This window comes from Nothobranchius furzeri, chromosome 5, assembly GCF_043380555.1.
Source record: "Nothobranchius furzeri strain GRZ-AD chromosome 5, NfurGRZ-RIMD1, whole genome shotgun sequence".
In the NCBI taxonomy this organism is placed as follows: Eukaryota; Metazoa; Chordata; class Actinopteri; order Cyprinodontiformes; family Nothobranchiidae; genus Nothobranchius; species Nothobranchius furzeri.
In genome coordinates this window covers 40676302-40689315 of record NC_091745.1, presented here as the reverse complement: position 1 = coordinate 40689315, position 13014 = coordinate 40676302, and the positions used below count along the sequence as shown (strand labels likewise).

Here is a 13014-nt window from a genome sequence, read left to right as displayed (position 1 = left end):
ATGATCTGGGCTTGCTGCAGGTGGTCAGGTCTAGGTTCAGCAACAGGATGTGCTCCAAGAATGAGGTCAGCTGACTACCTGAATATCCTGAATGACAATGCCAGGATTCATCGGGCTCAAATAGTGAAAGAGTGGTTCAGGGAGCATGAGACATCATTTTCACACATGGATCGGCCACCACAGAGTCCAGACCTTCACCCCAATGAGAGTCTTTGGGATGTGCTGGAGAAGGCTTTGTGCTGCGATCAGACTTCCATCATCAATGCAAGATGTTAGTGAAACATTAATGCAACACTGGATTTTGAGTTTGTTTTATATATGAAGTTCAATGAATATTAAAAGATGTGTTGACTTGTTTAATTTATATTGCACACAGTGAGTGTTCAGTTGTCTTTCACAATCAATGTTCTGCTCTGGATGCTACAACCTCCATCCATCCATTGTCTGAACCCGCTTGTCCATATAGGGTCGCGGGGGGGCTGGTGCCTATCTCCAGCGGTCAATTGGCAATCAAGCGTGATACACCCTGGACAGAGTGCCAGTCCATCGCTACAACATTAAATATATACCAGCAACAAAATACTTTAAAAAATCTGTATCGGCATCGGCCTTAAAAAAAATCATATCGGTCAGCCTCTAAACACTGCAAAAGTTCACTATGAGGATTATTCGTAATAGAACATACCGACCCATTGTTAGCTCATTCTAAAATATTAAAATGCAAAGATGCAATAGAACTAAATACAGCTGCATTTATGTACAAAGTACATTACCAGAACCAAAGTACTCCGGATGTTTGGTCACCTTCGATTTCACTGGCAACGCAAAGGAAGCGGATGTTACGTCAAGCCGTGCGTCGTGTTTGTTGCTGACGTTTGACAGACAAACATGGCGGACTGCGACTCTGAGCCTCTTGCGTATGTAGCGATAAGTAACATCCCCGCTGCTTTCCGTTCAGCAGACCTGAGAAATTACTTCAGCCAGTTCATAGAAAGCGGTGGTTTTTGTTGTTTTCACTATCGACATCGGCCGGAAGTTCTCAGAGAGCCTGAAAGAACCGAAACCACGGTGTGTGGAGACGGAGAGAGCTCCGGTGTTAGCAGCTCTGAGCCAAAGCGGGCGGTGAAGTCCAAGTGCTGTATCGCATCAGTCGGTGCTAAAGATGCTGACCGCTTCATCCACATGTACGCGGGAAACCACTGGATCGACTCGAAGGGGAGCTGGCTCTCCAGGCGCTGCGTTATCAGGAGAGTTAAAGTTTCACAAGACAAAGGTACGGCACTCTAGTCTTAAATAAGACCTTAGGGGAACAATAGTTACTACTGAAAAAGAACTTCAGATAAAATGAACGATATCATTTATTAGTGGCAGGGGCGGACTGGGACGGGAATTTGCAGCCATCCCAGGCCACCACCACCCGATAGGCCTTGTGGTCACCGGTGGTCACACGTGATTACGCATAGCATTCTGGGATGTAAACAAACCGTGAAACAAAAGGTGCTGTCGCAGAGAAGGAGCAGATTTGGGTGAAAGAAAATGTTAAACATTATACATACCCCAAAAGGATGCGGAATATACAGGGATACATTAAATAAAGACGAAGTGAGCATAATAAATGATTTTGATCCATATGAACGGCCCAAGGTCGGATCATCACACCATACCATACCACCTTTATTTATTAAGCACTTTAAAAACACAGCCATATGGCTGACCAAAGTGCTGAACAGTCGCACAATAATAGAGATTAAAAAAACTTAAAACAGTACTATAAAATACAGCAGACAAAAAAAAGTACCATTAAAACCAATGAAACCTTACAATGGACAATAAAATAAGAGTAGTAAAAGCCAAACTAACAGCTAACTGTTAAAAGCAAGGGTAAAATAGTGTGTCTTTAGTCTAGACTTAAAATCTGCCAAGGTGGGTGCCAGTCGAACTGTGACTGGAAGTTCGTTCCACAGTTTAGGAACGGCAACAGAGAAAGCTCTTTGTCCACATGATTTGTGACACGCTTTCGGGACCTCGAGGAACAACAGGCTGGAGGACCTGAGTGTGCGACCGGGAGTATAAATTGAAAGAAGGTCCGATAAGTACACGGGGGCAAGACCATGGAGGGATTTGAAAACAAAAAGTAGCAGTTAGTATATTGTACCCTGAAAGTGATGGGCAACCAATGAAGGAATTTGAGAACTGGTGTGATATGCTGGCGCCTGTCAGTACGTGTAGGAATTTAGCAGCTGCGTTTTGAACGAGTTGAAGTCGGGCAAGGGTTGACTTATTGACACCCAGCAAAACTGCGTTTGAGTAGTCGGGCCTAGATGCGATGAAGGCATGAACAACTGATTCCAAATTTTTTCTAGATAAAACGGCTCTTAATTTGGACAGATGGTGGAGTTGGAAAAAACAAGATTTTACAGTGGCATTGACCTGGGCGCTCACCCTTACAGATGAATCCATCTTCACACCCAGGTTTGTCACAACGGTTTTTAGATTTTGAGAAATAGATGAAAGATCTGGGGTTTGGAATGAGCTAGATCTGACCGGATTAAACAGGATCAGTTCAGTCTTGGAATCATTGAGATGCAGAAAATTTGTGGCCAGCCAACATTTCACATCACGTAGGCAGTCTAGAAGAGGCTGGATGACATATCGTTGCTGCTGCAGTTCTGCATAACTAACATTCAGGTTATCCGCGGGTCCTTAAAAAGTTTTAAATTTGCTTTTCAAAATTTAAGGCCTTAAAAATCCTTAAAAAGTACAAATAATCCTTAAATACAGTTTCCAAAGGTCTTAAATTACCAAAGGCCCAATAAACAAGATTCTTTTATATCTATAAAATTTTCATGAATTTCTAGTTAGTGTTCAGCATTTCTCGTGTGTGATAATGGTGTAAGCAAAACCGTACACATTCAGTTGGTTGTGAAAGGGGGCTATTTTTAGATGAGCACATTAGCTGGTTAAGCTAGTGAGAGCTTGCGCCATGGGGAATTGCAAGTTTAATGGTAACTGGATGGCTAATCCCACGTTCGCGATGTGGTTAGCACCTGTTAAGCTTAAATTCAACTTTTAAAAAAAGTTTAAATTTGGTCAAAGTGGCCTTGAAAAACGTCTTAAAAAGCCTTAAATTTGGCTCCCTTAAACCTGCCGATACCCTGAACATTTTCGGCTATCTTGTTTGTGCTGTGAGCGGATGCAAACATCTGGATGAAAAGTAAACGTTTTATTTGTTGGGTTTTCCAGTAAAACAGTCAAAATTGTCTTTCCACAGAACAAGGGTAGGAAGAGAAGCTGTGTAGTATGTCAGTGCACCTGCATTAGCTTACCGGTTTGTGTGTGTAGCCTCTGTGTGTGTGTGTATGTCATGGTTGAAGGAAAGAAACAATTAGGGCTGCAACTAACGATTATTTTCATAATCGATTAATCTGTCGATTATTTTTTCGATTAATCGGTTTGTTATTGTTTAGCTATTTAACCTATACAAGTGATGAATACATTTCAGTAAGAAACAGAAAAACATAGGAGAATTGTGCAGTTGACTGCAATCTATTTTATTGCACATGAACACAGTCAGTGGTGTAAAATGAGCTAAACAGTGCAAAATATCAGTCCAGAATAATTTTTTGGCATCAAAATATAAGAGGTAAATTCCATAAAAAATAATGTAGAATCTAGAATAGAGTTTGTAAGTGTTATGCATTGCTGAGGGGTGAGTGTCTCTTTTCCCATGTAGTTGTCCATCGTTGCTTGTTTTTTTTCTGCATAAGAAACACAAATAGACTGAAATAAGTACACATATAAAATAAAGCAGCACAGACACTACAACTCTAAATCAATATTATATTATTTTAATTGATTAACAATATACAGTGATCATTTATTTTGACAAAAATGTGTTGTGAGGCGTTTTACAGCATTAGATAGTAAAACAGCCTTTTAATAGTAAAGAAAAAGACTTTCTGAATTTCTCCTGTACTTAAAAATTGAAAGCGTTCAACTATGTCGCATTATATTCACCTGGACACAGCTCGTCTGTATATTTTTCTCCGCGGAGTTTCCTTTTTTGAATGAGGAACATAGTTATGGGTTTGTGCCGTTTTTCTCTTAACGAGAACATTCGTATAAACAGACGTGCTAAATTTGGCAAGCGCATGATTCACAACACGGAGGAGATTCACGATTGCATTTAGTCAATCAGAAGTAGAACACCGTAAACTGATGCGGCAAAAAAAAAAAAAACATGTTTAACATCCACTATAACGAACTCAGCTAAAACACTAAGTCCCAAATTTGATCGGCATGTAGTGATGGATCATTAGCTTGTTTATTTTCTGTTACTTACCGAGCTGGCTCTTACTCTGCTGCATCAGCCCCCACATGTTTTCGTCTCAAATGTTCACTTAGGGACGTCGTGATTCCGTGCCATGCTAGATGGTTTTTGCATATTTTGCAGGTCACCCGTCTTTTCATGACATCTAGAGTGAAGTGCTCCCATACTCATGAGGTTTTTGTCCGGGGTTTCTCTTCAGTATTGTCGCTTCTATTTTTCTTCCGTGTTTCTTCTTGTTCCGCCATCTCTCACAGCAAGATGCGCGTCAGTAAAGTGATACGTCATGAAAACCGAGGGCACTTATTGGCTCGTTTCTTCTTCTACGGCTCCACTGGTAGATCAGTGGCTCATTACTGCCACACACTGGCGGCAAATTGAACAGATTGTGGTAAAAATAGACTTTATGCTGTAAAATGTGATTATTAAACAACTAATCGATGACTAAAAAAGTTGTTAACTATTTTAATAATCGATTAGAATCGATTAAATCGATTAGTTGTTTCAGCTCTAGAAACAATGTATAAAAACGTACACCATCTGTAACTTACCAGAATGAAAATACCCTGGAAGGTGGTGTTTGGTCGCCTTATAGTAGCAATCCAAGTGAGCCGACGAGACTTTCCTCTTCCCCAGAAAATCTGACCTATTTATTTTTCACCTAATTATTCCTCATTATCTGAGTTTCAGAAGTGTGTTGGATCATGAACCAAGCTTTGTTTAAGACAGAAAATACTAAAACATTAACAAATAATAAACATTCAATTAAAATGTTGGGTGTTTAGTTTATATTTGCTGATAATGATAACAGTAGGTGTCTGTGGGCTGAATTAGGATTTAATTATAGCCAACTAGCTGATGGATCTCCATGACTAACCAATTTATATTCATACATTTACTTTAAGTGTGTCAGATTTGGTTAATTGTGTGTGGCTTCATCTAATCTGAATTATTTACTCATCATCTTCAGCAGCTATCCCTCATTAAACTGTGATTTCCTCCAACAGACTCACTGTTTCTCTCCTGGGGCGCTGGGAAACGTACCCCTGAACTGCAGCTAGACTACCAATCATATTTTGTTGCTAGGGAGAACTGGGGAATTTGGGGCCAGTCAGCATCCGTGAATTTAATGCCTCTGGGGCGCTGGCTGACAGCTCACAAAAAACAACTAGCTAGCATGATAGAAGGAGCTGGATCTAATTTCCACTCACTCTGTCACTTCCTCATTTACATAAACTCACTGTTGGTTTAATATAGGACTGCAGTCATATCTGTTGCTGTAAACTGTGTTTATTTGTTCTCATTTTATGGGAATATATTGTTTAAAACCATCAACATGCATAAAACAGCATATCTAATTTAATTTGTATGTGGTGTGTTACTGCCACCTACTGGCCAAGATGAGTATTGTGCTCTGAGGTGCGCCTCAGAGCAGATGATTGAGACACCGGATTAGGCTCACACCTTAGTCCTGCATATTTATTTGAGTAGCATAGCAATCACAGTCTACTTTAGCTGTACGTTTTAAATTTGGCTTCATCTGACACTGCTTTTTAGGAGGAGGGGAATGATTTGTTGTTTTGGAATTGTAGTTCATTTTCAACTGTTCATTTAACACTTATTATGGACTAAGATGGGATATATTTCACCAATAGCACGCCCAAGAATTTCTTTCACCAGCTCTCGCTGCTAAGTCAATGTCCTTAGGTGTCATTTTGACTTTTATCTCCTGATGTTCATCGTGTCTGAGGGAGCAGGTATGGAAAACAAGAACACTTCCTCCCGGTTGTCTTAAAGTTGAGTTTAACATGATTCAATATCACTGCAGCCCGTGAAATAAAATAATAAAGTTTGGCCAGAACTTCTACAGGCTGACAGCAGCATGTTTTTATTACTTCCTGTGCCTAAAACAATCAGTTCCTGACACTCAGCTTGTGTCATCCTACCCCTTCTACCGACATGACCACATAGTTGAAAATGTTCATTGTGCATTTCTACGACTACAACACGTCGTTGTGGGTGCTCCTGTCTTTATTGGGTCTTTCATATGGATCCAAACCATTTTTAATGCTGATTTGGTTCATTAACCAGTCCCTGGTTTCCATATTTACCGTGTCCCTGTGTATTTTGCGTCCTTTTTGGAATTTAAACCTATTTATTAGTTTCTTTCTCCCAACTCTGCCTTTTCTCTTTGATGTACAGTTTGTTTCTACGGTTTGTTTACACTCGTGAGGCCATCAACGTGGCTGCCACGTGCCAGAATGCAACGCGTGATCCCAAGCCCTACTGACGATCGGTGATTTATTTGTGACGTGACAGATTGTTGTCTATAGCACTGTCTTTCTGTTGTTTCAGGTGAAGGATCATTCCCTTATAAAACCAAGTACGAGCTGCGTCATCGCGTCTCCTTAACTGAGCAGTTCACGGAGGCCGACCTGAGGAGCTTACCTGAGCTGAACCCACCTTCGCTGATGCAGAACGGGAACGTGGGTACACCTGTGAAGGTCTTCCTCCAGCTCATCCAGTCCTGTCGCCTGCCCCCTCGTCTCATTCGCAAGTTAGGTCTCACTTTCCCGAAGACCAGCTCTAGTCGTCGCTATGGAAACGTGCCTTTCCAGTACCACAATACCTGCACCCTCCCAGCCACAGAAGAGACTGTCTTAACAGCTACTGGGCATGAAATAACTGGACTGAGGACTGGGACGGCTCGATCTTCAAGATCAAAACTCCTGACTGATGACAGACAAGAAGCAAAGGCTGAGGAGATACAGAACGGAGATGAAGAGGAGGATGTTCAGTCAAATGCAGATGATGTGGGTTTAGATGAATATTTATCTGTAGCTGTCAGAAGTCAAATAAGTGTTGCTGTTGTCTGATCAAGCGTGATTGGTTGCAGGATGATGACTACTGTGAAGAATGGGAGCGCCACGAGGCTCTGCATGAAGATGTGACGAGCCAGGAGAGAACAAAGGAGAGACTGTATGAAGAAGAGATTGAGTTGAAGTGGGAGAAGGGAGGTCCAGGTCTGGTGTTCTACACAGACGCTCAGTACTGGCAGGAAGAGGAAGAAGGAGGTAACGCTAAAAAATTCAGATCAGTCTGACTCGCCATGCTAGCACCGTTTTTTTATAGCATGGCTCTGGAGGTGGCGCATCTTCATTAGATCTTTCTCAGCTAAAAAAAGATTCCTTTAAAGAGCAAGTCACTCCCAAATAAACTTATAAAGCCTTTGTGTTTTGATGTTCCCCCATGCTGCACCAGCTCCGTAGCGCACGGTGCAGGACATGCTTTATAAAAAATGGCTCTCAGGCGGAGTGCATTTTAGCAATGCTTGGAAAAAATGAAAGGCATGCTTATTATTTTAGTACTTTTATGATTTATAGGTTTTCAGCCTTATTATCTTTGGGTTTTTAAATAATCATATTTTCATGTGTTTTCTTCCTTCTAGATTTTGATGAGCAAACGGCAGACGACTGGGATGTTGACATGAGTGTTTACTATGAAAAAGGTATGTGGGCAGCTTAAACCCTAAAAGAAAATCAGTGTGTAGATGCAGCCGTATCATTAACCCTCGTCTCTCAGATGGAGGAGACATGGACGCTCGGGACTACGTCAGCATGCGATATGAAAAGAGACTTAGGGATGGTCTTGAAGATGGATCAGGGCACAATCAGTCGATTGGAAGATTTGAGAGGTTCTCTAAGGTAAGGGCAAGATGCTGTTGTGGTTGTGTTTGAGGTCCACCGTGGGCTGAACTTGGAGGAACAGTTTGTCCGACGCGTGCCCGGTCAATAATACCAGCCGCTTCTTTCCAACATTATTCATTTAATCCGTTCTTTCTTCGTTCAATCCCGATTCATTCATCAGACTGAGACACAGGCTGACCAGGTACAAGTAGTGGGAGGTTAACCTTGATCATTTAACACGGTCAACAAAACAAAACATGGCATCCCCCAGCTCACCCCACTTCCACATTCCTACATAAATACCCACACGTCTATGGACATAACCTTTATATACCATGACATAACACACTCACACACCTACAGCAACGCCCCTCACCAGTCATTGCTGAGTATTCACCAGACATCCAGAATCAGTTCATTTACACTGATTTGGTGCGTGCACACAAATATTTCTCTGCATTCTTGTGTGCTCTTTTGATGAGAATTTTTTTATTTTGTAATAATAATTTAGAGTAAATGTTATTTGGTTTAGGGTTTTGGTCGACGCATAATGGAAAGGCAGGGCTGGAAAGATGGCGAGGGACTGGGAGACAGCCAGGTTGGGATTTCTGAAGCTCTGGAGAATGAGGGTCAACATCCCAAATGCAAGAGGGGCTTTGGGTCAGTTAAAACACGGAAACACAATCAGTCAACAGCTGGGAGCAAACAAAACGATCGGATACTGATGTTTTGTTTTGTTTTCTTGCAGGTATCATGGAGAAAAACTGTTATTGCATCCATTAAAAAAGGCCAAAACAAACCATCTCATATGTACAGTGTACGATAAACCTAAAGACATTGATAAAGGTGACACCTTACTGAGACGCCAACCTAACACCAGCATGAAGTACAGAGGATGGACACCAGGGGGAGTCATTGGTTTAAAAAGATGACTGGTTCTGTTTGATAAAATCTGTATATTAACCTGTTTGATATTTGTATCAAGTTTGTATTAAAGCATTTTTAACTTACTCAGATTATTTGAGAATCGTTTTTATTAATTCAGTCAGAGAAACCTAATGTTCCATTAAGCATTGTTTTTTGTATTCAAATATTGTTTAGAGCAAATAATAAAGTGATACAAAGTAGCGATAAAGTAAACTAAAGTGCTCTCAAAATTAACCGGGTTTCTTCATTCGAGCTGCGCTGCTACGTAAAGTGCTTTTATTTTGACAAGCGTGACCTTTAACCCGGACGTATTTCCTGTTAGCTTAAGCTAGCATTTGTTATGTGTTGATTCATTTGTACGCAACGTGTGGCTCGCATTGGTGTTTATGAACAAATCCGTGCAGCTACAGCGCATTTCTGTTCGTTTGAGGTTGTGTTTTGGATCAAAGAGTCGCACGTTTATAAAGTTGTAGAACTTAGTTGGGTGTAGCGACTCGCTTAAAACTCATTTAGTGCGTTACAACGTTCACGCGGGAAGCTAAACTGACCTGAGCCCTTTTTAACGCCACATCAGCACGTCTTTTGTTGTTGTTGTTGTTGTTGTTGTTCCTTTTACATCTTCTGGTCTCATCCGATGTGAACTCCCTCAGCCTGATGAGAGCATTTCTAAACCATGACCTCTGAGACCGGAGGAAAGCCCCAACTGCGTTTCGGTCAGGTTGTCATCGGACCCCCGGGCTCAGGTAAAACCACTTACTGCCAGGGCATGCAGCAGTTCCTAACTAGTCTGGGACGCAAGGTGGTCGTGGTGAACATGGACCCAGCTAATGAAGGAAAACCGTGCTCCTGCGCGGTGGACATCTCAGATCTGGTCACTCTGGATGATGTTATGGAGAATCTGAAGCTTGGACCCAACGGGGGACTTCTCTATTGTATGGAGTATGTGGAGACGAACCTGGACTGGCTGGAGAGCAAGCTGGCACAATACAGAGACTGTTACTTTTTGTTTGACTGTCCCGGTCAGGTGGAGCTTTACACACACCAACATTCAGTAAAGAACATTTTCTCACAGCTGGCCAAGTGGAATTTCAGGGTAAGTTGGGATCATTCTTCACCCTAGATGCTCATGATGGTGATGATTTTCCACTAATCGTCTCCTTAGCTGACAGCGGTGCACCTTGTGGACTCTCACTACTGCGCTGACCCAGCCAAGTTCATCTCTGTGCTGTGCACGTCTCTTTCCACCATGCTGCACGTGGAGCTGCCCCACGTCAATGTCCTCTCTAAGATGGATTTGATTGAGCAGTATGGAAAACTAGGTAAAACCAAGAGCTGCTAGCTGTAACTAAATACAAAATAAACAGGAAACACAATATAAATGTGGCTTGTTTCTCTCGAATGACACGCATAGTTTTCTAACTTGTACACCAAGCATTCAACTTATTGTCCTTATTTACAGCCTTCAACCTGGATTTTTACACCGAAGTTTTGGACCTGACCTTTCTCCTCGATCACTTGGCTGCAGATCCGTTCTTTAAAAAGTTTCGCCGCCTTAATGAGAAGTTGGCCGAAGTTATACAAGATTACAGCCTGGTCTCCTTTGTCCCTCTCAGTGTGCAGGTATCACTGCGGGTTTTAGTTGTGCAGTTGTGGCTTTTTAAAGGTTCACACTTCCGCTTCCTGTTGCCTGAGCTGTAAAACCACACAAGTGGATATTTATTACGTACGTTTGCATTTCATTTGAGATTAGTTTTGTACCAAAGGTGCTCTAGTACACTCAGAGGTCTGAGCACCAAGTTCTTTGGTGCGTTTTTGCTCGTAGATTTTACAAAGACGGAGTTCCCACAGAACGTCCGTAGAAATCACTTTAAGGTCTGACGTTGGCTTTCTAACTGTTCAGAGAAATCACAGGTCACTCACCTCCTATTTCTCAGTTCAAACCAGACCATCATGAATTGCTTTTAGCATTTGAACCTGAAGATTGGCGCAGTTATCCTCCGATGGAACGGACAGTTAACATGAAACACCACATTTGTCCCTGACATTACTTTTAACTGGAAAACTGTTTGATTACTCTAAGAGACCCACACAATAGACACAGCGGCTCTAGTGGTGAGGATGGGAATGCCCCAGCCAGCCTATGCAGCCACTTGTTACCTAGGTAACCTCAGGTATTTAGCACAGATTTAAAAAGCAAGAAAGCCTACCTTTTGACCCTGAGAGTATATTTTTTTGAAAGATTGACCTTGTGTCAAAGACCTTTACTACTTGTGGTTTTGTGTGCAGCTTATCTCCCAGAACCAAACCTTGATTAACAAAAACACGGGAGGCTGTGGAGTCACCGCGTTTCCAAGAAGGCTTCAGAAATCCTTGGAAGGAGATAAACGCAACTGGGTTAAGATGAAACTAGATTTGAAAAGTTTAGCGGATACTGAGATTACCTGCTGTTATAAGTCAGGAAAAGAACAAATACAAAGGACCTCCAACAGGATTTTGTCAGGTTTTTGGTCGACTAATTTAAATAGTTTCAGAGAATTTTTACGAGGAAATCCCAGATGACGTGCTTTTGTTTTGTTTTTTTCTCTCCAGGACAAAGAGAGCATGATTCAGGTCTTGCGAGCGGTGGACAAGGCCAACGGCTACTGCTTTGGTGACTTGGAGGAGAGAAATCTGCAGGCGATGATGTCAGCTGCAGTGGGAGCAGACTTCCAGTTCAGCTCGTATCCTTTCCCCAACTCTGATGACTCATCTGTTTTCACTTCAGACCTGAAGCCACTTTTACCACTTAGCACTTAATTAGGATTCTATTTCATCACTGACATATTAGTTAATGACCCTACCAGCATGGTTATATAAATAGACCATTCACTCATCTTGTTTGGGTTTTTCTTGACGTTCCACCCTGCAGTGCTCTTGGTGTGCAAGAGAAGTACGTTGAAACCAGTGCAAAGACTGTGGAGGAGGAAATAATGCAGCTTTAAAACAGAAAGCTCAGACTTACCTGTTCAGACTTGGCAACATCGCTCTTGGCCGTCCTGAATTTATCCGTGGTACAAGAGAGCTGGATAGACGGGAACTAAATTTGGCTGCCGCACAGTAAAATAGTTTCACCACACCTCGGAGGAACCACAACGAGGAACGCAGAAGAGAGCAACGGCTGAGCTTTGTTTAGCAGCGCCATTACTTTGTTTTTGTTTTTTACTTTTACTACAATAAATACAGAAACTGTTTTTTTATAATAGATGTTCTAAGGTAGTCTTGTTGTTTGTGTATTTCTACTTGCTTAAAAAGATGTTCAACATCTTTAAATGAAAAAGAATATTTTTGTCATTTTAATTTGTGCAGCTGTGAACAATTAGATCAGAACAGATGCATGAGGAAATAATAAAGACTTGTAATGAATGTGGAAAGCAACATGAGATGTGTGCATCTTAGAGGTGTTGGGGTAAAATAACTAAAAGGATGGATTTCTGTAAGAACACGTGGGTTCTCAGCGTTGGCATGCAGGTTTTCATCTAACAGCAAGTGTGTTTGCTGCAGAATGTGTCTACATGCCTCGTTACGTTTGCATCACCGGAGTCTTTTCTATATCTATTCTACAACCATTGAATGTGTAATTTTATCAACCCAATTTGAGAGTTGGGTAGGAGACACGTGCCTGTAGTTTGTGTTCGGACCAGCAGGTGGCGCCGGCGCGTTCACCATCTCCTTCCTGATCCACTAAAATCTGTTCCGGTTCTTTCAAACGACCAGAGCAGAAAAATGAAGTCAGGCGGGGAGAGGAAGCCACATTAAATCTGTGTTTCTGCACAACTGGGCCTGTGTCTGCTCTTTGGGATGGAAGATATTCTCTCTTTGTAAATTAAACCCTGTTTCTGCTCCTCCTGTACGCGGCTTTACTCATTTGAAGCAAAATGTTAATCCACACTTACACCTTACATCAGCTAATAAAACTTATCAAAGATGCACTTGGTACGATTTTTATTCCTCTGTCTCTCCCTCCTGAGTTTCAGTTTGACTAAAATAAAAAGCGTGATCCAGTTTGTGAGCCTGGCCTGCACCGATGTGGGAAAT

The 13014-nt window shown here is 41.8% G+C and overlaps 2 protein-coding genes across 2 annotated transcripts; both read left to right on the top strand.

The window, feature by feature from the left end:
- Positions 1 to 863: 863 nt before the first annotated feature.
- gpatch3 (G patch domain containing 3) lies at positions 864 to 9023 on the top strand. Its single transcript, XM_015949060.3, has 7 exons — positions 864 to 1273; positions 6683 to 7140; positions 7224 to 7401; positions 7776 to 7835; positions 7910 to 8031; positions 8546 to 8673; positions 8762 to 9023. Exons 1-7 carry the CDS (start codon positions 889 to 891, stop codon positions 8943 to 8945), a joined length of 1515 nt encoding a protein of 504 aa, XP_015804546.1. The 5' UTR covers positions 864 to 888; the 3' UTR covers positions 8946 to 9023.
- Positions 9024 to 9274: 251 nt separating this feature from the next.
- gpn2 (GPN-loop GTPase 2) lies at positions 9275 to 12175 on the top strand. Its single transcript, XM_015949061.3, has 5 exons — positions 9275 to 10033; positions 10103 to 10259; positions 10400 to 10560; positions 11530 to 11660; positions 11849 to 12175. The coding sequence occupies exons 1-5, from the start codon at positions 9614 to 9616 to the stop codon at positions 11919 to 11921; spliced, it is 942 nt and encodes a 313-aa protein (XP_015804547.3). The 5' UTR covers positions 9275 to 9613; the 3' UTR covers positions 11922 to 12175.
- Positions 12176 to 13014: the final 839 nt, after the last annotated feature.